Source organism: Chamaea fasciata, unplaced genomic scaffold (assembly GCF_029207755.1).
Source record: "Chamaea fasciata isolate MVZ Bird 193981 ecotype frontalis unplaced genomic scaffold, bChaFas1.0.hap1 SCAF_40, whole genome shotgun sequence".
Lineage (NCBI taxonomy): Eukaryota > Metazoa > Chordata > Aves > Passeriformes > Sylviidae > Chamaea > Chamaea fasciata.
In genome coordinates this window covers 335386-363104 of record NW_027094125.1, presented here as the reverse complement: position 1 = coordinate 363104, position 27719 = coordinate 335386, and the positions used below count along the sequence as shown (strand labels likewise).

The following is a 27719-nucleotide window of genomic DNA, read 5'->3' as shown; positions in this document are numbered from 1 at the left end:
AGCTGGAATTCCTGAGCTGGGGTAGGCTGGGAAAACATTTAGGGACTATTTAGGACCAACGTCCTCAGGGACAGCCATGCAAACCTGAGTGTGCTCATCCCTGTGTTCTTCCAGGTGGCCCAGGAGCTTGGTCTGAGCCAGCAGATCCTTTCCCACATGTTCCTTCAACAGGAACCTTCCTCAAGAGCCCCAGAGGTGAGTACAGCTGTGCCGAGCTGCCTCAGGACCCTTTTGAGGTGGGACTTCGGGAAGGGAACTGCAAGAACCCTGCAAGGGGGAAGCTGCTCGGCCGTGGCTCTCCTGTCCAGCCCTGAGTGGGTTTCATTTCTCTGTGCCTCATTTCTGGGCGCCCATTTTACCCCAAAGGAGACTTCTTTTCTCTGTCTGGTTTGCTTAACAACACTTTTGACGGGGAACACGAACAAAGAGAACAGGAACCTGATCTCTGATGGTGCTGTTTAATTTCACTGTAGTCACCGATAAGGACGGGCAAGGAGACCAGCTCCTTTATAATTCTTTTATTAAGATCAGCTGTAGGTGGGGGGGGGGGGGGCTCGTGGGGCTGTGAACGACGCAGGGGAGGAGGCAATCAGCTTTGCCGCAGAGCAGAGCTGGGTTTTCCATTCCCGTGAAAGTTTTTTGGACAAAACTCGGGGCAGAACGGTGTTGGCCTCCTGGTCTAGAGATGCCGGTCTGGTCGAGTGCTGTTGAAGTTATGGTGACGAGGTGGAATCCAGCTCTGATTGCTGAGGTGCTCTATGGTTCTGCCGACCCAGAGTGGTTTTAACCTTGGCCCTTGGTTTCATGTTGGCTCATTGTTTTTAGGGTTTTTTTTTCTTCTCCTTCTGGGTGCTGAGGTCCATGGGAGTCTTCTTCATTTCCATGCCGGGTGGTGTCATTGGTGGCCATGCGGGAAGCGGCAGGGCAGGAAGCGGCAGAGGCAGCAGGGCCAGGGCGGGGGAGAGAAGCGGCAGGGGAAGCGGCAGGGCAGGGATGGGTACTCGGCGGGGAAGAATACAGTTCTAAGTGAAGAGACTTTGAGGTAAATAGCATTGAACAGGGAAAGCATTACAATAACAATGGGTATGGGGTAAACAGTATTTAACAAAGCAGACCTTTCAGTAGGTACTAGATAATGCGATAAGTAGCCTTTAACCGGGAAAAAGGCCGGTATGGGGTAAACGGTATTTAACAAAAGAGACCCTTCAATAGGTACGAGATAACAAGGGAACCAGTATTTTAACTGAGAGAAGGCATTTTACAGTAGAATTCTTTAACTGAGTTTAGAAACTTGGATTTTATTTCTTACAGTCACAGCACAAGCAATGTGCTCAGAGTAGAAATAGATTTCATATGTTTCAGCAGATTTTGAAATCGGTGCTCCATGAATGAACACGCATTCTTGTTGGGAGCAGAAGAGGCATTTCAGATGGTACTTTGGAATAGGACGGAATACCTCTGCCGTCCTCTTAGCAGGATAAAGCAGAGAAGGAACATTAGATCTCCATTCCAGACTATGAAAAGACTTTTTTTTTTTTTCCCCAGACACTTGCATTTCATTTCATTCTTTTTTCTTTTCTTCGTTTAACACATTGCCCCTTCATGTCATCTTGTTTGGTGCTAAAATCCATGGTAAAGCATTTTCAGAAATCACTTCTGGAAACAAAAGGAAGCTCTCCTGGGACATTTCACAAAGGCAGGCAAGCTGTGACAGGGACAAGGGGGAGCGGCTTTAAGCTGAAATAGATGTAGATTGGATATTAGGGAGAAACTCTGGGCTGTGGGGGTGCTGAGGCCGGAGAAGCTGTGGCTGCCCCCGAGCCCTGCAAGTGCCCCAGGCTGTGTTGGACGGGGCTCAGAGCAGCCTGGGATAGCAGAAGGGAGATGGAATGAGATGATCCTTGATGTCCCTTCCAACCCAAACCATTCCGGGATTCTCTGCAATGAATTTAAACGCCACGATTCTCCCCTCACCACCCGCTCCCTCTCCTGCAGGCGTGGCAGGAGGCAAAAGAACACAAAGAACGACCCCGGAGCGGCGCAGACAGAGCGAGACGCAAACGAAAAGCAGGAAGCCATGGGAAAGCGTCCGGGACGAGAGCAGAAACACGGGCAGAGAGCGGCACAGGGACATTCCCGGGCTCGCCGCTTCACATCCCTCCCGCCGGGCTCCGGGAAATAGAAGCGGAGCTGATCTGCGCTGACGAGGCGGACACGGAGTTCGGCTCCGGCGAGCCGGTGGAGCCGGCAGTGCCGGTAGCGGTGCCAGCGGCGGTGACAGCAGCGGTGCCAGCGGCGGTGCCAGCGGCGGTGCCAGCAGCGGTGCCAGCAGCGGTGCCAGCAGCGGTGCCAGCGGCGGTGCCAGCAGCAGCAGTGACAGCAGCAGCAGTGCCAGCGGCGGTGCCAGCAGCGGTGCCAGCAGCGGTGCCAGCAGCGGTGCCAGCGGCGGTGCCAGCAGCGGTGCCAGCGGCGGTGCCAGCGGCGGTGCCAGCAGCGGTGCCAGCGGCGGTGCCAGCAGCGGTGCCAGCGGCAGCAGCTCGGGCTCCTGGCCAAGCCCGGGAGGACAGCCGCGGGCTCGGCGCTGGCGCGGGGCTCCAGGCGGCCCTGCGGGAAGGCAGCGCCCGGTGCCGGCAAGGGGAGTTCGCAGCAGCCGCCGCCAAGTTCTCCGCGGCGCTGGAGGTACGGTATCGGTGCGATTCAGGACGGCTCGTGTAGAACTCCGACTTCTTCAGAGGGCACTATAGCAAAGTTGATTGAAGGACAGGTTCTTTTTATACAGTGTTTGGGTACAATGAATAGGATCGCTCCTTTAGGGCACCACCTTTTTGCTAACGTCTCTACCAGTGATTAAGTTGGGAAAACACCAGGTGTCAGGAGGAGGATATCTACAGGGATTGTTTCGGGTTCCTCCTCACGATTTCCCAGGGCAGACTGAGAGAGTTTTGTCCTTGGCTCTCCCACAGGCTTCGAGGCACTGCCTGGAGCCTAAAATCTATTTTCTGACCACTCTCAGCTTCCCCAGTACGGGGCTAAAGGGCTGTGACCCCACGGCAAAGCCACGGCTGGGGCACGGGTGTGACCTGCAGGGCAAAGCCAGGGCTGTCCCCGCTCTCCCTGGGGCAGGAATAGCAAAGGGAACCAGGAGCAGCAGCCTGGAGTGCCTGGGATTGGGGAGAAATCCTGAAAACTGGGGTTATAAATAAGCCACAGAAGGGGGGAAGTGTTGGGCTGAACTAAAGAATGTCAGGTGATTTCGTACTTTTCTCCAGTTATTAACTGTATTAATGTGTGGAGGAAATTGAAGTCCCATAGAGTGAGGGGGAAAAAAAAAAGCTTCTCTTTTTAATCTTAGCTCTATTAGCAACAAATGCCCTCTCAATAACTGGGGAGTTTTCACTCTGCCTCAGCGAATGTTTTCTCTCCACTCTGACTGCAATCCCTTCAGCCAGGCACTTGAAACTCTGAGCAGGGCACTGCATGTTTCTTTAGCACTGTTCTGCCAAACTTGATTCGAAAACATTTGTCAAATATTAGAGATTCCCAGTTCACAAGAAAATATCCTATTCTTAATTTTTTTTCCCTGCAATAGTGAAGTAATTTCTTAATCAATAAATACTATAGCAGTCAGTGAGTAAAATGACAAAGTGTCATCTTCCTTAAGGGCTTTTTTGCCCCCTGTATTCTGATATGAGCTGTGGTAGAGGCAGCACCACGGGTCACTTAAGAAGAGAGGAGGACTTTGTCTCCTCCTGTGAGGAAAAGCTGGCGAATGAACATACCAGGAAAATGGATGAAGGAATTAATCCCTGGGATTGCAGACAGAGGGATTGGGACATCACAGAATTGTAGGGCTGGTGCTCCTCAGTGTAAGGGTTTAGGCTTCTTTTTTCTCTTGCCAAGGTCAGGATGAATACATGGGAAACGAAGGACTGAGTGTGGACTTGGACTGTTCATTATATCTTATCAATTTACAGTATTTACAGGCTCACACACTGTGAGGCACAACTAGCACGCCAGGAAAACGAGGTACAATGGAGTGCTTCTAACTCCTTCCGAGGCCTTTTAAATGATAATTACCCAGTACCAAGGTGACACTATATTATTTATTGTTTTGATCCAATAGTGACCACTCAAAACCTGCAATGTAGACCTTTTTCACCCAATTACAGAAAACCACCTAAACCCATGAAGAAGAAGGAAGAAGGTGAAGAAGGACAAAGACAACAGCCAAAATCCTCCATCTTGACTCACATGTATTACCATACACTAAAACCCCAAATTCTAAGTTTCTAGGACTCCAACACCTCAGCAGTCTCTAAATCCAGCTCTCCTCAGAAACAAAAAACCCAGAACATCCCTGAAAGATGCTCCTGTCCTCTGTGCTGAGTTTTGTAAGGCTGACTTTAGTTAAAGGCAGAGTCTATTAGACGTCAGTTTTCTCCACTGATCAGTGACAAAAAGCATTTCCACCCAGCAAATGGTGTATTTTAATATTTGGAAATCACGGTTTTGTTTCATGTGCAGCTTTGCAGCAAAGGCTTCGCTCCAGAGGATCCCTTGAAGTCCTCTCCAGATGATATTTCCAGGCTTTCCAGTTGGATCGAGTCAATGCTCATCGTCTGCTACTTAAAACTGGGGCAGCCTGACCTTGCTCTGCATCATGCACACAGGTGAGAGGAGATACAGATTAGATCCACTGCTGAGACTGAAATCCAAATTGAAGCTAAGACTAGGAATAAATGCTGTGCAGGAAGAACCAGTGTGATAGTGAGAAAAGAGGAATCAAGCAAACACACCTTACACGTGGCACTGGTGTTCGGATCGGACTGATCATCTCTGTTGAAGGGTCAAGTTTTGCCCACGTTGCACCTCTGCCTTGGACAGAGAGTATTTCAGAATACCTCAGGTTCACCTTCTGATGCATTCCAGATGCACAGTGCTGCCGGGGAGATGGGCCAGACACTGGCTGCTCCTGTCAGGGGAGCTGGGGGTTAACAAGAGCTGGTGCTGTAGCAGTTTTGTTTATGTTACTTACATGCCAAAGGCAAGAGAGACTATTACCCCCGGAACATTTTTTTCTGGAGCAATACGCAAACCTCTAATGAAATTGCATTTAGGATAAAACCACAGTGAAATGAACCTTTAAGTGACATTTTTTAGTAATGTTTTCTTCACTGAGCACAGCTGGAGAGAGAGGAAGAGAGAGGGAGTTCCCCTGACGCTTGAGATGCAGCACTGAGCTGAGGCACACAGTGTCTGCCTCAGGCACCGCTTGATTCTCAGGAGCTTTTGAGAAACCCCAGTCTCACCCTGTCCATCCCTGTTCTCTCCCCAAGGAGCATCATTCAGAACCCCTCTCACTTCTGCAATCACCTGCGCCAAGCCGCTTGCTTTCGCTGCCTGCACAGATACTCAGAGGCCGCCAGGTACTTCTGCTGCTCGGGCTTCCACAGGGCTCCTCTGCATCCCTTTCCTTGCAGCAGTGACACATTCTCTAGGAGCCAGGCTTTTCCCAAATCTCTGGGAGCCTTGCCCAGGCTTTGCGTGTGTGATCTCAGGGGCAGCAGAGCAGAGCTCCAGCCCCCCCAGTTCACATTAATGTGAATAATCCCAACTGTTTTCTGGCAGAATTTGGTGAGCTTAAAAATGCGTTTGCTGATGTTTGTCTAAAAGTTGGGCAAGGACTGGGAGTTCTGTGTGAGCTTTGGTGTTCAGCTCAGCTGACACTCTTTGAGCAGGACCTCCTTTCAGCCTGGCCACAGAGCCCCTCCTGTGGCTGTCCCCTCCTGTGGCTGTCCCCTCCTGTGGCTGTCCCCTCCTGTGGCTGTCCCCTCCTGTGGCTGTCTCCTCCACTCTCTGCTTTGTCCCCAGGAGCGCCATGGTGGCGCAGTGTCTGTACGTCCTGGCCGACGGCGCGGGGCTGCAGACCAGTGACCTCCTGCAGCTGTACTGGCAGGTAACACCTGACAACCTGGGCCAAGCTGGGAGGGACCCGCAAGGATCGCCCAGACCAGCTCCTGGTTCCCAAGAGTCACACCCTGTCCCTGGGAGTGTTGTCCAGCTGCTCCTGGAGCTCTGTCAGGCTTGGTGCTGTGACCACTTCCCCAGGGAGCCTGTTCCGGTGCCCAAACAGCCTCCGGGGGAAGAACTTGTTGCTAATATCCAACCTAAACCTCCCCTGACACAACAATTCTGGATACGGCTGCTGGAGGCATTTCACAGAATTCACGGAATCACAGAATGACTGGGTTGGAAGAGACCTTCAAGATCACCGAGTCCAACCCATGCCCCAACACCTCAGCTAGGCTACGGCACTGAGTGCCACGTCCGGTCTTTTTTTAAACACACCCACGGATGGTGACTCCAGTCCTTTATTATTCTTTCCATGAAAAGCTTTTTTCCTAATACCCAACCTGTATTTCCCTCGAGACTGTGTCCTTTTTTCGTAAGGCTTCATGATGAGGCTTTCAGAGAGCACAGAATCATTTTTTCTCTCCATCTGAACGACAGTTTCTCTTGTCCCTGTCTCCTGCTTGAAGATGGAGGCTCATGGAGTCTCCACCCAAACCACCTGGTTGTTTTGTTTGGGTTTTTTTTCACTAGCCTTTACCCAAGGTGAAACGTATCATTTCTTTGCCCGTTTTTAGGCTATGATTCAAGAAGCCCTCAGTGGAGAAGACTCTTTTTCTGCTCTGTACACACCTTTTGAGAAAGAGGACAAGGCTGACAAGATAAAGGAGGCCAACAAAACCTTTGCTGAGAAGTACCCTGATTATGTGCAGCACATATTTACAGGTAACAGCAGGTTTCAGCTGCCCTTAAGCACTGTGGATTCTGTTTGTGCAGCCGAATTCAAAAGGGTTGGAGGCAGTTGGAGGGTTTGAGCTGCTTGGCCTTCAAACACTTCTGCTGCTCTGGGGAATTGGGCTGAATATATTTATCTCAGGCATCAGCAAAATTTAAACTGTTGATGCAGACAGGTGCAGAGCCCAAAGATTCAAAGCCCAGTGAGAGCTGGATGTGTTGGTTTTGTCATCTGTGTTTTGGCAAGGTTTCTGGAGACCATTTCACTCCTTCTTAGACTTCCCTTTTCTTTCCTGCATAAAAGTAACTTCTCTTACAGCTGTAAAGAAATATGACAGTGGAAATTATTTTCCTTTCCCTACGCAGATCCTTATGGAATTCACCTGTTGCCAGAGAAGGCTGAATCTCACCCTGGCCAGCAGTACTTACTGACTCTTGGCTTCAGAAACAGAGAGATTGGTAAAACCGTGGAAAAGTTTGTAACTCGAAAACTGCCAGTCTTTCCAGGTGTGCCAACTTGCTGAAGAACTGGCCTGGCTCAGGGGGGACCCCCACAGTCCTTACTAGATCAGGTCGTGAGGGGTGTCTCAGGACCCATTTCCATCAGTGGCAGCAGCCCTGACAGCCCAGGCAGCTCTTCCCATCCTCTTCGCTCCTCCTGCAGTTCATCCAACATTCTGCCAGATCCCCTAAAGAAAATGGAGATGAATGAACGAAGCCTCTGTGGCTCTGTGATTTCATTTCCTAGGCCAGAAAATAACTTTCAGTCCCAGCACGGAGGAAGAAGCCGACACCTTTTGGCAGAGCACTGAGGAAAGGATCATGGCAGCCTTGGCTTTTATCGGAAGCACCAAGATAAAGGTGAATATCCCATTCCGGTTATGTGGTGTGTGGGAGGGACATGTGCTTTTGGGGAGGAATTCCTGCTGCTCATGCTCCTCCAGGGTCTGGAAATGCTCCCTGGAGAGGATCTGTTCCTGCTGGGGGCATTCCCTTGGATGCACTTCAAGAAGCTGCACCTACAAACAGAGTGTGGGTTGGACACTGGAAACACAAGAAAATCCTGCTCTTTCTGAAAGCCCCAGAAAACCTGCAATTTTTAAATTTTTGACCCCTCCCAATTCTCTCTTTGCTTTTGGAGATGAGATTCCTCTATTGCCACTACTGCAGTCTCAAAAGAGTAACAGGAAGAGAAAAAACTTTGAAATCAGGCAGGTTTTGCATTCCCCACGACTCCCCTCTTCTGTAAATGGATTTGGAGGAACGGGACCACACAGTTCGAGCAGAGATAAGCAGAGAGGTCTGCTTCCCAGGGCACAGGGAAAAGGAACGCATCCTGTCAGAGATGAGAGCAGAGTGCTGCCTTAGGGCTGCCCAAGCCAGTCCCCACTGTAGGAATTTACACTGCTCCCGCAGAGCAGTATTTTCCACTAGCTTTACACCTCCCCTCTGACATTTAAATGTTCTTGCTGCAGCACAAGTGCCCTCGCAGAAAAGCCAGGTGAGACCCCAGCAGCACAGAAGGCAGCAGCCAACTGACCTTTTCCCCAAGGAGGTTGGCACAGCAGCCCCGGGGTCCGGGCAGGGGCTGCCCTGGTGCCACGTCCACAGCAGCCAGGACAGGGAACTGGGCTGAACCAGGGGTTGATAACCAGCCTCAGGGATCAGTGTGGGAGCTGCCACGGAGAGGAGGAAAGCCCCAGGGGAGAAGAGAGAGTCACTGAGTTGGAACAAACAGCTGCCAGGTCCATGTCCATAGTCAGAGGAAACACATTCCCGTTCCCTTCAGCTTTCAGAGCGTTCAGTGATCCCAGCAAGACCAAACCTCTGACCCATGAGCAGATGGCAGTGCCAGTCCAACGTGGCAACAGAGATGGGCACAGGGCCAGAGCTGCTCTGCTGATGGGGACTGACATCTCTTTATGGCCCTGACAGAGATTTTTGGGCCACTTTTGTTTCCTTTAAAGTATTCCACAATTGTCTTCAAGCCACAAACATGATTCCACATTATTTCCATCACACATCAGCTAAATTAAAAATGGCCAAACTTCAGCTACAGACTCAAGCACTACCACTTACTTGGATAGGAAAAGATAATATATTTGGGGTTTAACAGAACAAACACTTCTTTCTGCTGCCCTCTTCCTCATTTGTGGATGCAAACATGCGATCTAATTTGTTCTGCTCAGGCTGGTTTTGACCAAGCCCACTCAGTGCTGAACCCAAGCTCATTCAACCATGGCACCACTTAAGAGAAGTCAATTCTGCCCCCCCGGTTTTGCAGCCACACAGCCTGGAGTTCAGAACATCATTTATACACACTCTGTTGTGGCTGAGATAGGAAAGGAAAGCTGGAACATGCTCCAAACCGGCCATGGTCCTGCTGCCTGGAGGCCAGAGACCACCTCTGCAGGTTTCAGTTCCTCCAGGGTCTGTCTTTGAAACCATGGATTGGTCTGCACCCAAACCATGAGCTGACAGCCTGCATGCTTTCCCGAGACTGGAAAAGCCATCCAGGAAAGTCAGGCGACATTCAGTGGAGGGGGTGATGGAAAAACCCCTTCCAAAGGAGAAAATTGTGTTGGTGTTTGTTATCTGCTGTCTCCCCTTCCCATCTATCACGATGACATCTTTATTTTCCTAGTCTTCCTAGAGAGCTCGTGGCAAGAAAGTCTTTTTGCTGCCTCTCTGAAGGCTGTCCCAGCAGCATGGTCTGAAAGGCGCTGGCTGGCTCACTGCTGACAGCAGGACCAGCCAACACAGATGAGAAGCCTGGAGGCACAGGACACCGAGGATCAGGGTGCTCCCTGTGCCTCTCCTCTCACCTTCTCTTTTTTCTGGGCACACAGGATGAGCGTGGCCCCTGTACACGGGCCATCGAGAAGTTCCACCATGCCAGCCTGCTCAGCCACCTGCAGAGAGGGGAGGAACACGCCCAGGTGATGACCCAGGCCATGGCTGAGCTGGCCACTGTTCCCTACCTGCAGAGAGTCTCTCAGGAGGATGGCCAGCTGGTAGGTTTTGATTTCCAACACTTGTTTTGGCCTCTGCAGGCTGAGAGAGGGAGAGCAGGAAGGGCCAGGGCAGAGTTCTGTGCTGTTGCCATGTGCTCTGGAAGTCCTTTCTCCAATGTAGGGACCTGAAAGGGTTCTCAAATCCTCCTGCAGTGCTTTGACAGAGGAGGAGCTGATCACCTGCAAGGGTGACTGACAGAACCACCAGGACTCACCTGTCACTGTCTATTGAAAATCCCTTCTCTGCCCCCAAAACCTCTCCAAATTGGTCTGGAAACATGATAGCAATGACTCAGCTCATGCTGCCTTGACACCTCTGACACCTCAGAAGGCACCTGCAGCAAAACAGCCTGAACTGGAGTACAGCTGAGAAGGAGGGGGGGGAAAGGAGGGAAAATTGATTTTCTGTGCTGGGTGCATCTAACAGACATGCTCCCTGTCTGGGAACAAACCTGTCTGCCAGCTCCTGGTAATTTGTCAGACTTGCTGCAGAGGTGAAGAATCCGTCAGGCTGTTGAGAAACACGGACTGGGCCCTTGGCAGACCCAACCCAGCTCCAGCAAGAGCCAGCAGTGGGATGAGTGCTGCAGCCAACGAGGCCAAAAGGGATGGTTTCCAAGGGGGTTGGGAAAAAAGAGGAGGGGGAAGCATCTCCTTGCTGTGGATCAGTGGCCAGGTGGTGTCTCCTCACCTCCCCTGAAGGGATGCCTCAAGCCTTCTGCCTTGAGCACACCCAGGGATGCTGGTTCCTACAGACACGGTGCTAGTAGATCTTAATTCCTTGTCACAAGTAAAATGCTTGTGAAGAGACTCCAAAAACTTTTCGCTTGGATTCCCTTTAACTTAACCCAACGTTTTGGAAGATAATTTTTTTAGAGAGCACCAACAGCACAGGTTTCAAGTACCAGTTTTCCCCAGTTTGTTCCTAAACACTGATGTTAAAGGGCAGGACACCCTGGATCCAACCCGTGTCTCTCTGTCTCTGAATTAAGAGTATTTGAACCATTTTCCAGGGGTTGGGAAGGGTGCAGGGTGAGGCAATGCCAGGACTACCCTGGAAGGGGACTGTGGGGAGGCAATAAAGGTATTTCAGATCTACAAGAATGCAGTGCAAGGGCTGAAACAAAGATGAGTTGGCCGTGCTCAGTGTGTGAAAAATGAGTCGCAAAATCCTCATTCAAGGATTTGAATTCGGGTTTATTTTGTGCGTTCAGAGAAATGATTTCTCTGTGAATTCCACACTGATTGTTTGTGTCCCGGTGCCACAGCTGCAGTCACTGATGGCAGACGCCGTGGACATCCTGGCAGGAGGACCTGGAGAGCGTGCGTGGGCTAAAATACAGAAGGTAACAAACAGCCTGCAGCAAAGGGCAGGAAATGTCCCTGAGCCTGGTCTGTTCAAACGGCAGAAAAGACAGGAGGTGCCAGGGTGAAACCAGAGCAGGTGAAACCAGAGCAGGTGAATCCTGACCCGTGCCTGGGCTCAGGCAGCAGCCGCAGGGAGACGTGTCTGATTCGCCTGGGAGCCAGCGAGGGTCCGGCTGCATCCCTGCCGTGCAAACACCATCGCTGCCGCGGCACCAGCAGCAGCGCAGTCATGTCAGCACCTGATGTGCCAGATCAGTTCTAATTCGGGGGGCTGGAGCCCACTCCTGTTCTATAAATATGAAAAGCACAGGCAGACCGTGCCAAACAGCAGTTCCGGGTAGGGACATCATTCCTCTGCTGCTTGCTGGTGGCATCCCCAGCAGCGCAGACGCTGCTGGATGGCCCTAAAGGAGCTGCCGTAAATCCTGCTGCTGTTCTGGTGTCCCCTTTGCCCTCACTCCACACCCCACCCACCACCTGGGACCCATTTTCCTTCCTCTTTCTGCCCTTGGTGCTCACGCAGAGACCAGCACTGCCCCCAAAACAGAACAGGCACGTTTAACAGAGGAGGAAAGTCGTGCAGACACTTTAATTTGGTCTCTGGCTGAAGGGTCCTGCGGGCTCGGTGGTTGTGGTTAATAGGGCCAAGCACTATGGGATCAGTCTTCCCCAGACTTCCCATATACTAGCTGAGGACTTCCAAGGCTTTTCTTTCAACGTCTTCAAGACAAGGCTGGCATCAGAAACGCTCTCTCTGCTCCTCTGCACGTTTCTGTGCCGAGCACATCACAGCAGAGCCGCCCCACGAGGCTCTTTGAAGAGCCCCAAGCTCCCCGTGCTCCTGTGGCAGTGGATCTTTTGGCAGCAAAGGAGCCAAAGCCCAGGCACAGGTGCCCCTCGAGCTTCAGCAGCACAGCAGAAAACCCTTTCCCGTGGCCTCGTGCACGGTGCAATGTGCAGCCCATCCCCTGAACAGGTCCCCCTGGGCAGCTCCATGGGCACCAGGAGGAGGAGGAGGAGGCAGAGCTTCTCTCCCAGACTCTTTGAGCCCTGGGTGCCCCAGGGCAGCAGATGGAACGGTGCAGAAACTTTCCTGCTTACCTCTGTCAAAAACACACCCCCTGGCTGACCCAAAGCACGGCCAGAGCATCTGGCACAGCTCCAGGCCAGGCCAGGGCTGAGGACACTTTGGGGACAGCTCAGGACATGGATCTGTACAAGAGGAAGCCACACTCAGACTGATTTGCTTTGTGCTGTGCCTGAAGAAGCCACACTTCACTGAATGCCTGTCAGCATGGCAGAGCAGGAGTTTTTTTATTTTTATTTTTAATTATTTCAGCTTTAAATGCAAGGGGCAGATTGATTCTTTAGATCCTCCCACGATGCAGGGTCTGTAGAGCAGAGCTCTGTGTGAAGGGAGTCTGTTCCACAGCAATGAAGGAATTGAATCCAAACAGAAATGGAGAAAACAAAAATAACGACAAACTCGGGTATCACTGCTGCCACCAGTTGTCCAAGAGGAGCCCCTGTGTATTTTTGTTTCTAAGTGCTATCAGTTTTGAAACAAACGAACTGCAGCGGCTTTTAAAGTTTTTATGGAAGCGAATGGACTTGCTTGTGACACCACTTCTTTGGGATTGCAGGTGGCACTACTCGAAGAGTACCTGAGGGAGGGAGAAGAGTATTTCTTAAGCACCCCACACGTGCAAATACCCGGAAGGGAAAACATCAACTGGACTCCAAAGGGACAGAAATATTTGAGGCTGAAAAATACAAACATGTTCATTCCCAACCCAGAAAGCTTGGCCACAGGGCCCAAAAAAAGACGCATAGTTTTTGCAAAAAGTTGACTTTGTAGGCATTTTGTAGCTGTTGATACCAATTTGATAGATGGCAATCTCATTTTACATTGTATTAACTTGAAGTTGTATTAATGTAAATTTAAATTGTAGTCAATTATATTTGACTGTATAAATATAACTTGTATTTTAAATTTAAGTGGTATTACGTAGTATTTAGTGGCATTAACTTTAGTTTGCAAATTTAAATTCAGATTGCATTCATTTGTATTTACTTGTAGTAATTTTAAATTGTATAAGTTTAAATTGCTATTGTATTAAACTGTATTTAGTTGTGTAAATTTAAGTTGTATTGCTTTCAATGGTATTGAACAGTATTTAGTTGCATTAACTTTAGGTTATGTGAATTTAAATTCTATTAACTATTGTTTAATTGCATAAAACTAAGTTGTATCAGTTTAAATTTAAATAGTATTTACTTGCATTAACTTTAAGTTATATGAAATAAGGCTTACATTCCAGTAAGTTAGATTTACTTGTATTAATTTTAAGTTGTATGAATTTCAATTTAAATTGCAATTGATGTTGTAAACTTTTAAGCTGCATTTGTTTAAATGTCAGTTGTAGTAAACGGTACTGAACGGTATAAAATGTGAGTTGTACGAGTTTCAATTTAGATTTTATTCAGTTGTGTGAAATCTTACTAGGCTGTATTTAATTTAACATTACCAGCAACACCAGCCTTGTGCTCTGGGCATATCCTGTGTCCACGCTCAGTCCTGTCCTGCTGGCCCGAGCAGCTCTGGACACGGGGACCCCTCCATCCTAAGCTGGGCAGAGGATTTTGTCACATTATCCCTTTTCTGACCCAGAGATGGGGCAGCTGAGAGGCGTTTTAAAAACTTTTATTCCATTTTCAGTCTCGTGTGAAGGGTGAGACAGTACAGATGTTATAATTATTGCCATCAGAATCAGGAGCCAAACTATTTCCTAATTACAACACATTATAAGGGTTTTTTGGCCTGTCAGCTTTTGCCACACAATGCTGTAATGCCTTAAAGCCAATCATCCAAAATTACTCCTCGTGGGTCCTACTACAATGCATCTTTCAAAGTTTTATTTCTCCAAAGTATCCAGTCTTATTTGCAAGGCCGTCATTTGAAACTTGTTTCCAGTTCCATTTCTCTCTCAACAACGTCCATTCTATTCCATGGCATTTCTAAGTCAGCATTTCTTATCTCAGAGTTTGCATACAGACACATATACTGTGTGAGCCTTCCGTCAGGCTTTGAGAATTCTCTACAAATCCGTTTCCCACATCCTTTCCCTGAGTCATCGGGACCACCCGAAGGGGAAAAGTGGCCCTGGAGGCTGCGGGAGCTGCAAGGGCAGGGACACAACAAGAGGGGAACAGGAGAAAGTGAAAAAGAAACACAACAGGAGGGGAACAGGAGAAGGCAAAACAGAAACACAGCAAGAGGGTGTGAAAAACGAGGTTTGCTTTCTTGGTAAAATTTAAGAAGTTTAATAAAAAGACAATTAGGATACAGAATTGTTACACATTCAATAGATCCTAGTGCATGATTCAAACATTCCTCTTGAGTTTGAATTCTCTCTGTTCAGTTTTAACTCCCCCCGAACCATTTTATCTTGCAGACCCTTCTGCGAGTGGCTCCATTCCTCTGCTAGCACAGGTTCAATAAATTCCTTCTTGGAGCTTTGATTCACCACTGTCTTCATCTGGATAATTCAGGAATGCCAGAGGACCCTCTTCATCCTCCTGGTTTAGCCAGTTTAGATGTTGTAAAAACGGTCTTTACTTTTAACACTATGCCACAACCCCCGCAAAAAATATACACATTCATCACATCACCATTTCTAAACCCTTTTAATAATAAAAGAAACTAGATGAATACAGTAAAACCTTCCCACGTTACACATGTAGCATTCATTTTAGTATTTGTGAAAAGCCAACTTTATAGTATGTACCTATAACAGCTCCAAGGCAGGTACCTGAGATGATTTTTGGAAACTGGATCTTCTGTGAATCAACCTGACATTGTTCCCAGGCATCTCTCAGTCTCAACCTCCAGTTTCAGGACAACAAATCCTGTCTGGCAGCCCCAGATTGCTCCAGGGAAGCTGACCTTGATCAATTTCCGCTTTTGCAGTGAACCTGCATCCTCCAGGATCTTCCTGAGACTCCTCCCAGGTACCTCCTGGAGTCTTTGGCACACAGAGGTCTAAGGAGCTGAGACCCCGGGTAGCAGTCGAAGAGGGCTCCAGGGAAGCTGCCCGAGGGGATTTTGTGCCAGGAAAGAGGAAAGAGCTGTGCAGGCCTGCAGGAGCACAGGGGCAGCCCCGCTGTGGGTGTGAAACGTGGGGTTGTGCTTCCTCTCAGGTAAAACAAAAAAGGTGGCTGGTGTAGTTGTTGTGAAATATGTCGAATGAGGCCACGGGACAGTTATAAAAATGAGTTTTAATAAACAAATGGAAAAAAAGCATGGAAAGAGGCTTTTGGACAAATATTTTGCATGCTTATAAGTGAATAATGTGAGTTTTAACATTCTCACAATATAAGTTTTAAGGGGTTTTTTAGGCCTTTAGCATGTAGGATAGAAGAATGCATAAGTATTATTATTTGCTTTGAAACAAAATTATTGTAAGCTTTGAGCTGCTTTGTAGTGAGAGGTTTTAAACTACAGCTTTAGGATTTAAAAAAGTGGTAATCACCTAAATAAAAGAAGGAAGTGAGCTTATCTTAAGGAAAAAAAAAAAGTTAAAAAAATTGAGGATCCTGGAAAGGAAAACTGGACCCCATCATCACAGATGCATGATCCTGGGAGGGGAAGCCAAACATCACCATCACTGATTTCTGGCCCTGGAAAGAGGAGCTGGGCCTCACCATCACCGACGTATGATTCTGGGCACGGGAAACTGCACATCACCATCACTAATTTACAACCTTGGGGTGATAGAAATTCGACGTCAGCAATAGGAACTGATCACAATGGGGTATGGAAATCGGACTTCACAAATAGAAACTAGGAGGAAACCACCAAAAAAATACCAGCAAAAATCAGCATTTGGTGTGCAGCTGGAGGGGAAACCCCCCCACTGTACCCAGCACGCTGCTTTGCTCACATTTTATCGTTTGAATTACCAAATTAATAAATCGATTGTTGCTTGATATATTGGCTGAGTCAAGCTCTTATTCCTTCCGTGGGGACTCGGGAGCAGGTGAATGTGGCTCCTCTTGTGCCAGGGTGTGTCTGTGTGCCCCGCTTGGCACCTTGAGGAGCAGCTGGATGTGCCTGTGGCTGCGGGCTGTGTCTGGGGTGCTGCTGGCCACTGAGGCTGCCTGCTGGCAGCTTTGGGGGTCTGGGGGGGAGTCACATCTGCCCTAAAACCCCCTCCCAGCCCCACAGACACTCCCAGACACCTCAAACCACCCCACAGGCCCTGGCCAGGACTCCCCCAAACACTCCCTGCAATATAAATAGCCCTAAAAGCCACCAAAACCCCTTTCCATCTCCCCCAAATTCTCTCCAAGCCACACAGCCTGGCCACGACCACCAAAACCCCCTCACAGACTGTCCCAAAAGCCCCCCAAACCTCCTCCCAGTGCTCCCAGGAGTCCCTAATACCCCTCCCAGTCCCCAATGGCACCGACCAGGAGAGGTTGGTGCACAGGAACATCCCCAGCCAGGAGCAGCTCGGGCACTTCAGCAGCGATTTGGGCACTTGTGGGGGGGACACCCTGGATGGGGAGACCCAGGCCAGGGACTGGGACAGACAACCAGAATTCCTGGAGAACAGCCGGGCTCAGGGGGACACGTTCTGCCAGCACAACTAGGAGATATAGCCCCATCTGCCTGGCTTTACAGCCCTACAACACCCAAATCCTCCTGAAGACTCCTCTGAATCCCAAATTCACCTCAAAATCCCAGTAAAATGGTGCAGCTTTAAATCTCTGTTTCTTTATTTTTTACCCCAGTTCTTGGTGTTTTGATGGGATAAAGATGGAAATTATTTAGGCTGGAAAAGACCTCCAAGGATCATCTTAGCTTTGTTCAATGTCACCAGAAGAAACAATTGGATGGGGCATGTTTTTTAGGGTGTAAAGTTTGGGTTTTCTTCCTTTTGTTCCTTTTTATAGATTTTTTCCCCCATTTCTTGCTAGGAAACACTAACAACTGGGCACTTAAGAAAATGAAAGAAGTGATCAAGCTCAGGGGAAGAGAGCATCTGGTTGCACTTCTTTTACTTAAGAATTTCTTTCTAAGGGGCAGAGATATCGAGAGAATTGGGCAGGTAAAAGATGGGGCTGGGGCAGCTGCTGGCTCTCTCTCTCTTGGCTTCAGAGTGTTAGGAAAATTATTCCACAAACGTCAGAGGTTTCTGTCCAAAAAGGAGACAGAGGAATCCTTTTTCTTTATTCGAATAAAGGGAGAGACCATGAGGCATTTCCCCTGGGGTCTCTCAAATTTTGGAGGATACAGCTTCCTATTTATCCTCATTTCCCGGCCGCATTTCCCTCTCTCTTTCTCCATTGGCTGAGGTACTTGAGAGTTACAGACTTCCCGGAGTGCCTAATACCTAAAATTCCCCTTGAATGTATAACCCCCCTTTTAATTTTTAATTCTTACGGAATTTATGGGTTTTCCCCATTGTTTCTTTCCTCTTTCAATATCCAGTTTCATTTATCAGCAAACATACAGTTTGTTTGTAAAGGCAAATATCTTCTTTTCCATTCATCAATCAGTGGAATCCTCCCCATTGTTTCTTTCATCTCTCAGTGCTGGTTTTATCTACCAGCAGATCCACTGCTTGTTTGTAAAGACAAGTCTGTCATTCCTCTCAAGAGGAGGAAGGTCGGAGCTGCTGCTTGGGGAAAGGAATTCCCTGCTGCTGCCAGAGCCCAGCCCAGAGCTGCTTCTTCTGCCATGGGGTGATCCTCTGCTCGTGAGAGCAGCCACTGCACTGGGACCTCATCATCATCATCTACCTCACTGTTAGAGATGAGTAGTATGATGATTGGCTCTCACAATTATTGGATGAATACTGTGTGTACATTAAAAGAAGTTCTGTTGATGTATGGTTGTGTTATTGTAGTTTGTTGTTTGGACACCCCCAGTTCTCTCTACAGCCCCCTTTGCCCCCCTCTGTATTGCTGCCACTGGACAGTCTGGGTTGGTCCTTTCTCCTTATTCAGTGCTTTGTTGTGTTTGTTGAGGTTTAATAAAGCTCTGAAATTTTAAAGTGAGCGGTCGTTTCTCACAACTGGGGACTCATCTGGCATTAAAACCTCGTCTCCATGGCCCTAGGAGATTTTCGACGAGAGTTCCACCCCCTGATCTCGTGGCTCGATTGGCTTCTCCTGGGGTCATTGCTGATTTGCAGGTCGACACCTCGGGGACAATAAAGGACCAAATAAGGATAAAGAGGAGGGGGAAGAAGGGGAAAGGCCCCCTGAAAAACTGCAGATGGAAAGATCTGGAGGATTGAGAGTATTGTGCGAGGGGGAGACGGAGTCCGGGAGTGTGCTTGGGGTGTGAGTGGGATGCAGTCTGGGAGTGTGGTTAGTGTGAGAGTCAGACTTGGGAGAACTGGTTTGAAAAGGCACTGTTCTCATAACTGGTTTGAAAAGGCACCATCCTCATAAGTGGTTTGAAAAGGCACCATCCTCATAACTGGTTTGAAAAGGCACCATCCTCATAACTGGTTTGAAAAGGGACCATCCTCATCATTGGTTTGAAAAGGCACCATCCTCATAACTGGGATGGCCAGATTGCCCATAATCTGAGTGCAGGCACCTCAGCTCTGGTCAGCACTGCACAGGATCTGTACCTGAGTCTGTTGGAGCTTGAGGACATTGGACAGTTGGGTGGATTTGGAATGTGTCAGATTGGAGGCAAGACACGAAGTGCACAAGAGGTGGGGAGAGGCTGCTGGAAGCACCAGGCACGGAAACACCAGCCTGGCTGTGCGGGGGTCTCCAGGCCACGGACCCTTGCATGGGGCAGCTGGGAATGGGGAAAGCTCGTACTGGGGAGGCCTGGCATGACAGCACCTCACCTCCAGTCACGCTGCAAGAAGGACTCCATTTTTGGATGGCAAAGAAGAGTTGAGCGGCAGACTTTGGGAGGGCCCAGGGTTGGCTGATGTCATACCAGGGGTATAAAAAGTGGAGCTGCCATTTTGTGGATGAGCCTCTGGCAGTCGGCCGCGCTCCCAGTGCTGTCCCTTTCTCCCTTTGTTAAGGTTCAACAAACCTTTGAAATTTTAAAGTGAGTGCTTGCTTATCAAGTGTTACTCATTAAAAGACAGACCTAGCACCATCTGCTCGGGTGCCCTGACCCTGAGTTTGCCTCTCCTTGCCCTGCTGGGAGCCAGGCCCCTGCTGCCCCACCCCGCTGCTTCTTGTGCACTGCTCCAACCTTTCCCTGCACTGCAGCCCCACACCCCTGCCTGTATGTAGTTACACTTAGAGTTATACTTAGTTTTATTAGTTTTAGGATTTTTTAGGGGTTTTTTGGAGGTTTAGGTTTTGGTGGGTTGTAGGTGCGAGATTTTGGTGTTTTTTGGTGGTTTTAGTTTAGGATAGGTTAAACAATTTTAAGGGAAAAAAAAAAAGTTTAGGGAGCTTGTTTGCTTCAGCTAGCTAAACTAACTAAAAGCAAAAAAAAAAGGTTTTTGTTTGGTTGTTGTGTTTTTGATGAATACATAGGGTTTAGAGAAAAAAATGTGAAGGAGTGAATGCTGTTTTTCTAAAACAAATTGTGTGTGGGGTTTTTTTGTTTGCTTTGTTTTTAGAGCTAGTTTTAAAGACACAGAACACATACAGAATATACAGAACAGATGACTGGGGATATAAGCATGCTAAAGTTACTTTAGGACATTTTACTCTCTATCCCCATATTGTCAACTTACTAAAACTAATTGGATTGTAACTCTACATATAGGTGCCAGCCCAGCTTGCTGCTGGGGCCCTGGGATTGACTGCCCCAGGGGTTTGTGACGAAAAGCCTCTCTTCATTCCTTCCTATCTTGGTCAAGCTGCCATTATTACCACATGCTCCCCGAGCTCACACCACAGCACCCCTGCGGCTGTAGGGGAATCAGGGGAAAGTGCCCACGGCCAAGAAGGGGTCACTGGGTTTGTGGTTCTGTTTGTTGTTAATGCGGTAGCTGTTGTTGTTTGTTTGCTTTATTATACACACTACTAAAGAACAGTTATTCCTATTCTCATACCTTTGCCTGAGAGCTCCTTAATTTCAAAATTATAATAATTTGGAGGGAGGGGGTTTACATTTTCCATTCCAAGGGAGGCTCCTGCTTTCCTCAGCAGACACCTGTCTTTCAAACCAAGACAAGGTAAAAAATCAGCTCTTCTCAATGAACTTCCAATGTCGATCTGAGTCTCAACAGATGTGCCTGCCCCTGTGTTCATCCCGGTGCCCATGGGGATCCAGGAGGATGTGGTGACCACCAGCCAGGTGTCTTCCCAACCTGGATTACCAGGAATGTGGCTCACCAGGGCTCTCCCCAGCGTGGGTGCTCTGATGGGGGATGGAGCTGGAGCAGAGGATGAAGCTCCTCCTGCAGCTGGGGCACTCGCAGGGCTTCCCTTACCGGTGTCTCCATTGGTGCTGATTCAAGACTGAGCTCGTTCTGAATCTCTTCCCACACTCAGGACACTCGTAGGGCTTCTCCCCAGTGTGGATGCGCCAGTGCCTGACGAGGTGGGAGTTGTACTTGAAGCCCTTCCTGCAGTCGGGGCAGCGGAATGGCCTCTCATCCGTGTGAATCCGCTGGTGTACGAGGAGAAGGGAGCTGGTCTGGAATGTCTTCCCACACTCAGAACACTCGTAGGGCCTCTCCCCAGTGTGGATCTTCAGGTGGGAGGTCAGGTGGGAGCTCCGGTTGAAGCTCTGGCCACATTGCCCACACTCGAAGGGCCGTTCCCCGGTGTGGATGCGATGGTGGATGATCAATCCAGGGGTGTCCCTAAAGCCCTTCCCACACTCAGGACACTCGTAGGGCTTCTCCCCAGTGTGAATCATCTGGTGGCGGATCAGGCGGGACCTCCAGTTGAAGCTTTTCCCACATTCCCCACACTTGTGGGGCTTCTCCTCTTCATGAAACAGCTCATGGACCACCAGCTCAGAGCTCTGGCTCAATCTCTGGCTGCCTTCCTGGCACAGGGTGAAGAGTCTTTCCTCCTCAGAGCTTCCTGGGCTGGGGCTGGAGCTTGTCCTGTGGGATCTCTGGAGATTTTCCTCCCCACTGGATTCCTGCCCCGTGGAGTCACTCAAATCAGCCTCTTCCACGAGGGTCTTTTGTGGGGATTTGTCCTCCCTGGTCTCCATCCTCAGCTCCTTGTCTGGGGAAGGAAGGACAAGGAGAGGATGGGATTTGCCTCCATGCCAGAGGGAAGGGGAAGGAGATTCCCCCCAGTTCATCACTGGCAGGGGGGTTGTCCTGCAGCTGGGGCCATGCTGGGCTGGGAGATGGAGCAGGAGAGAGGGGGAAAGGGGCACTGACTTCCTCCTCACCTGTCTGGCTGTCCTGGGGCATCTTCCTTTTCCTCACAGCCTCGCCCTCCATCCGGCCAAGGTTTGGGAATGGGAAATCCTGGTTTGCAGGCAAAACAAGATGTGAGCACCTTGGGTTTGAAGGTCCCCCTGCCCAAGTCCATCTCTAGAAGTCAGCATCATATGTCCATAAAAATCTGCCCCGAAAAAACCTCTTAGGAGTTCCCTGTCTCTGGTCTCTCCATTTTAGGGTTCTGGGATTCCTCCCTGTCCAGGCTGCCAGAGGTTCCAGGAATCTGAAAACCTACTCCCTCTTCTATCTCCCCATTTAGAGATACCAGGGGCTTTTGGGATCCTAGGGTCCTTTCTCCCCTAATTCTCTGCTTTGGGGTGCAGGGGGTCCAAGGAGTCCCCCCTGCCCCTCTCCAGGCTGTTGAGGGTCCCACAAATCATGGTGCTGCCCCCTCTCTGGGCTCCCCACTTTGGGCTCCTGGGGGACACAGGGCTCTGCTCCTCCAGGCCGCCTCTGCTGGGAGCCACCACTGGGACCCACCAATGTCCCCTCCAGGGGCATTTTCCACTCACCTCTGGAGATCTTTATTCTCCAAACATCTCCCCCCCAGAAAAACCCAACCCAGGGACCCCTCCAGGACATCTGGGCCCAGCTCCCCTCCCCGGTCACCTGCGGGATTGGTGGGGGAGGTGGGGGGCGATTCTCCCATGTGTTGGGGGGCTGTGAATTCAGGGAGCTCTCGACCTCCTCCTTCCTTCTCCTTTTCTTGATCCTCATTTGTCCCTCCTCTTCCATCTCTCCTCCTCCTCCCCCAGGAGCAGCGACACCCTCGATGCCCCATTCCCTGTTCCCCAAGAGTCAGCTGCCCCTGACCCTTGCTGGGGACCCTGGCTGGGCACTTCCAGCCCTTGGGGCTCCTCTCAGGAGAGCTGGGAGGGAGGAACACAGCGAGGGGTGGGGGATCCCAGCAGTGGCATCACTGGGAGGGACAGGTTTGTACTGGGGTAACTGGAACCTTAGTGGGGCAGCTGGGAGCGACTAGGCATAGCTAAGAGCATGCTGAGGGCAACTGGGATATACTGGGAGGGTCTGTTAACCACACTGGGATGACTGGAACCACACTGGGAACAGGCAAGACCATGCTAGGCAGAACTGGGACCATGCTGGGGGCTCCTGGGAGTGAATGGGATTGACACAGTGTACATTGGGGGCAACTGGAAATGTCTGGGACCATGCTGGGAGGGACTGGGATTATATGGGGACAGGACTGGGACTATACCAGGGGAAACTGGGCACAACTGGGAGGAACAGGAAGCAACTGGAACCATGCTGGGGGAAACTGGGATACTACTGGATTTCAGTGGGAGCAGCTGGGCCATGCTGGGGTAGACTGGGATCATAGTGGATCATAGTGGCAGCAACTGGGACTGCACTGAGGGTGACTGGGAGTGGCTGTGAGCAACTGGGATCAAGCTGAAAGCAACTGAGGACAACTGGGAGTGACTGGGATATACTGGGATAGACAGGGAATCACAGGGATCATACTGGAGGCTACTGGGGTCATGCTGCCATTGACAGGGAGCAACTGGGGGCCACTGGCCTCATCCTGGTAGTGATTGGGAGTGACTGGAATTAGACTGCAAGTGACTGGGATCATATTGGGATTGGCTACAATCATACTGGGATTATGGATTAAGGCATGACTAGACCCAGACTGGGGGTTACTGGGAGCTACAGGGCCCATGCTGAGAGCCAACTGCTCCCACACTGGGAGGAACTGGGAGCAACTGTGAATGATAGGATGCATGCTGGTAACAACTGGGATGCACTGGGAGTGGCTGGGATAAAACTGGGGGCATCTGAACCACACTGGGGTAGCTGGGAGTGCCTGGGAATGACTACAAGAATGTTCAGGACAACTGGGATATACTGGGAATGCCTGAGACCATGCAGGTGGGGACTAGGACCACACTGGGAGCCACTGGGAGTGTGCTGGGGGCAAGTGGGAGTGACCGGAGCCCTGCTGGGAGAGGCTGGGATCATACTGGGAATTACCGGGACTGTACTAGGGGCAACTGGGAGAACTGGGAACACACTGCACAAAAGCTGGAGGAACTCGCAGGAACTGGGACCGTGCTGGGGGCAAATTGTAACGTAATAGGAAATGACTGGGAGTGACTGGGTCATACTGGGATCAGGCAGGGAGTGAGGGCAAGGGACCAGGCCCATATTGGGACTCACTGGGCTCATACTGGGAGCAACAGGGATCCTAGAGGGAGTGAGAAGTGATCAGGATCATACTGGGACTGACTGGGCTCATCCTGGGAGCAGCCGCTGCCGGCACCGGGAGCCCCGAACCCCTTTCCCGGCCATCCCGCCCCTCCAGCCCCAGCACCCCCCAACGGGGTCCCGGCAATCCCAGGGGTCCCCCCCTCTCGGGGTCCCCGCTTTGGGCTCCTGGGGCTCTCCTGTCTCTGGGGTCCCGCTCAGGGGGTCCCCAAAGCCCGGATCTCTGCCGGGCTCCCCAAACCCGGTGTCCCCCCGCCGGTCCCGCCGCTCCCCACGTGGCCCCGGCAGAGCTCGGAGGGCCCGGCCCGGGAAGCCCAACCCCCACCTGGGGGGACCCGCATTCCCCCGCCCCCCGCCGGGGCTCTGCCGACACCGGGACCCCCCAAAAACACCTCCCGGGGACCCCGCCATGTCCCCCGAGGGGGGAGCCCTGCAAGCCCCAAACATCCCCCAAAAAAACCGAACCCAGGGACCCCACCCGGGATATCTGGGGCGAGTTCCGCCTCCCCGGGCACCTGCGGGATGGGGCCGATGGTCCCGGGGGGCTGCGGGTTCAGGGAGCGCTGGGGCCGCCCGGTCCCTCCTCTGCTCTTCCTCCTCCCGCTTCCCGCTGCCGCTCCGCCTCTTCCTCCCTCCCCCCTCCTCCTCCTCCCCCGTTCCCGAAGCCCTGGCGGCCGCGGGAGGAGCGGGGATGGAGCCGGGACAGGTCGGGATGGGCAGCGCGGGGCTCTCGGCTGCTCCCACCCGCTGGGGCCGGGGGGAACCCGGCCCGGGGAAAAGGAGAGGGAAACTGGGAAAACTGGGCGCTGCACATCCACACTGGGCCTTGCTGGTTGGGAAATTCCATCCCCTTGAGCTCTTCCCAGAGGCCTGGAGATGTTGGAGGGGGGACTGCAGAGACGGATGAGGGATCCCAAATGTGGTATTTTGGGGATAGGATCCGTGGGGATGGGAATGTCCTGCTCCCTTCCCGGGGCAGGGTCACCCCTGAGCTAGGTGTGCAGGGCAGGACCTTGCCCTGAGCCCAAGCCCTGTCCCACCTGCAGGATCTGCTTCCCCTGGGCCTCTTCCCCCTGCGGCCCCAAGCCCAGCTTGGTGCTAAACAAAGGGGCTGGGCCGGGGTCATCCCCGGCGGGGGCTGCGCACCCCCTCTGCCCCCTCCCCAAATTCCCCCCGGGGGCAGCAGGAGCTGGGGCAGGAGCCCTGTGGGGGGGGAAAAGGGGGTGACACCGGCATGGGGGGTCACACACGCTCTGGGGGACACACACGGGCCCTGGGGACGCCCCTCACCTTCTCCTGCAGCGCCAGGAGGATGAACCCCAGCATGGACACCCCCACCCCCAGCAGCATCTTGGGGGGTGGGGTCTGCTGGCAGCTTTGGGGGTCTGGGGAGGGGGGTCACATCTGCCCTAAAATCCCCTCCCAGCCCCACAGACACTCCTGGAACCCTCAAACCACCCCCCCAGCTCCTGGCCAGGACCCCCCAAATGCTTCTTGCCATATAAATGGCCCCAAGAACCACCAGAACCCCTTTCCATCTCCCCCAAGTCTCATCCAAATTCTCTCCAAGCCACACAGCCTGGCCAGGACCACCAAAACTGTCACACAGACTGCCCCAAAAGCCCCCCAAACCCCCTCCGAGCAGCAGAAATGGCCCCAAGAGCCACAAAAGCCTCTCCTAGTTCCCCCACGATCCCCCAAAACTTCCTCCCAGTGCCCCATGGCACTGACCAGGAGAGGTTGGTGGACAGGAACATCCCCAGCCAGGAGCAGCTCGGGCACTTCAGCAGCGATTTGGGCACTTTGGGGAGCACACCCCAAAATGGGGAGACCCCCGCCAGGGACTGGGACAGAAAACCAGAATTCCTGGAGAACAGCTGGGCTCAGGTGGACACATTCTGCGCACACACGTATGAAATTGTGGCCCTGTCCGCCCAGCCTGGGCAACCCCCACAAATCCCAAAAAATCCAGTGAACCAACCCCAAATGCACCCCCAAATCCTGGTAAAACAGGGCTGCTTTAGATCCCTTTACTAAATTTCTTTATTTTTACCCCGGTTCTGGGTGTTTTGATGTGATAAAGATGGAAATTATTCAGGTAGGAAAAGATCATCAAGATCATCCAGTACTGCTTGATGCCACCAGAAGAAACAATTGGACAGAGCAGTCAAGGTTTTTAGGGTGTAAAATTAGAAAATCAGATCTTCCCAGTGAATTTCCAATGTCGATTTGACTACTGATGGATGCTCCTGCCCTTGGGTTCATCCAGGTGCCCATGGAAATCCAGGAGAGTGTGGAGACCACCTGCCAGGTGGGAATTCCACTGGGAATGTGGGTCACCAGGGCTCTGCCCAATGGAGGTCCTCTAATGGGGGATGAAGTTGGAGCAGTGCACGAAGCTGTTCCCACAGTCGGGGCACTCACAGGGGTTCCCTTACCAGTGGCTCTGTTGCTGGTGTCTCAAGGATGAGCACCAGGAGAAGCTCTTCCCACACTGGGGACACTCGTAGGGCCTCTCCCCAGTGTGGATGTGCTGGTGAGTGATGAGGTTGGAGTTGTGCTTGAATCCCTTCCCACAGTCGGGACAGCGGAATGGCCTCTCATCCGTGTGAATCCGCTCATGTATGAAGAGGTCTGAGCTGGTGTGAAACCTCTTCCCACACTTGGGACATTCGTAGGGCCTTTCCCCAGTGTGAATCTTCTTGTGGGAGGACAGGTGGGAGATCCCGCTGAAGCTCTTCCCACATTCCAAGCACTCATAGGGCCTCTCCCCAGTGTGGGTCCTCTGGTGGCTGATCAGGTTGGAGCTCTGGATGTAGCTCTTACCACATTCCCCACACTCAAAGGGCCTCTCCCCAGTGTGGATTCTCTGGTGGACAATAAGGCTGGATCTCTGGATGAAGCTCTTCCCACATTCCCCACACTCGAAGGGCTTCTCACCAGAGTGGATCATCTGGTGGACGATCAGGTTCGAGCTCTCACTGAAGCCCTTCCCACATTCCAAGCACTCACAGGGCCATTCCCCAGTGTGGATCATCTGGTGGCGGATCAGGTGGGAGCTGTCTCTGAAGCTCTTCCCACACTCAGGACACTCGCAGGGCTTCTCCCCAGTGTGGATCATCTGGTGGCGAATCAGGTGGAAGCTTCGCCTGAAGCTCTTCCCACACTCCAAGCACTTGTGGGGCTTCTCCCCATCATGAGGCTGCTCATGGACAAGCTCAGAGATCCGGCTGGATCTCCAGCTGCCTTTCCAGCACAGGTTTGGTCTTTCCTCCTCAGAGCACCCTGGGGTGGGTTTGGAGCCCCTCTTCATGTGGGATCTCTGGGGCTTTTCCTCCCTGTTGGATTCCTGCGCCGTGGAGCTGCTCAAAACAGCCTCTTCCATGAGGTCCTGCTGAGGCAATTTGTCCTCCCTGGTCTCCATCCTCAGCTCCTTGTCTGGGGGAGGAAGGAAAAGGAGAGGATGGGATTTGCCTCTGTGCCAGAAGGACGGGGACAGAGATCCCCTCAGTTTGTCCTGAGCAGGACGGCGTCGGTGCGGGGTTGTCCTGTAGCTGGGGCCATGCTGGGCTGGGAGATGGAGCAGGAGAGAGGGGGAAAGGAGCACTGACTTCCTCACCTGCCTGGGGCTCCCAGGGCATCTTCCTCTTCCTCACAGCCTTCTCCTTTCTCTAGCCAAGGTTTGGGAATGGGAAATCCTGATTAGGTGAAAAACACAGGATGAGTACATTGACTTTGAAGGTCCCTCTGCCCAAGTCCATCTCCGGAAGTGACCAGACATCTGGGGTCCATGAAAACCTCCCAAACACCAAGATTCAGTCCTGAAAATGCCTCCCAGGAATTCTCTGTCTCTGGCCTCTCCCCTTTGGTGTTCGGGGGTTACCCCCTGTCCCAG

The 27719-nt window shown here is 51.4% G+C and overlaps 2 protein-coding genes and 1 pseudogene across 2 annotated transcripts; 1 reads left to right on the top strand and 2 right to left on the bottom strand.

Moving 5' to 3' along the window:
- LOC136303664 (zinc finger protein 208-like) overlaps positions 1 to 22409 on the bottom strand; it is a 179681-nt pseudogene extending 157272 nt beyond the window's left edge.
- On the top strand, positions 135 to 13068 carry LOC136303675 (spermatogenesis-associated protein 16-like). The gene is made up of 12 exons (XM_066207266.1): positions 135 to 195; positions 1996 to 2245; positions 2504 to 2679; positions 4525 to 4670; positions 5337 to 5426; positions 5872 to 5956; positions 6648 to 6795; positions 7171 to 7311; positions 7553 to 7665; positions 9654 to 9818; positions 11087 to 11164; positions 12830 to 13068. The coding sequence occupies exons 1-12, from the start codon at positions 157 to 159 to the stop codon at positions 13034 to 13036; spliced, it is 1638 nt and encodes a 545-aa protein (XP_066063363.1). The 5' UTR covers positions 135 to 156; the 3' UTR covers positions 13037 to 13068.
- Positions 22410 to 25849: 3440 nt separating the features above from the next.
- Positions 25850 to 27248, bottom strand: LOC136303646 (zinc finger protein 436-like). The gene has a single exon (XM_066207242.1). The coding sequence runs from the start codon at positions 27246 to 27248 to the stop codon at positions 26259 to 26261; it is 990 nt and encodes a 329-aa protein (XP_066063339.1). The 3' UTR covers positions 25850 to 26258.
- Between the last annotated feature and the right edge of the window lie 471 nt (positions 27249 to 27719).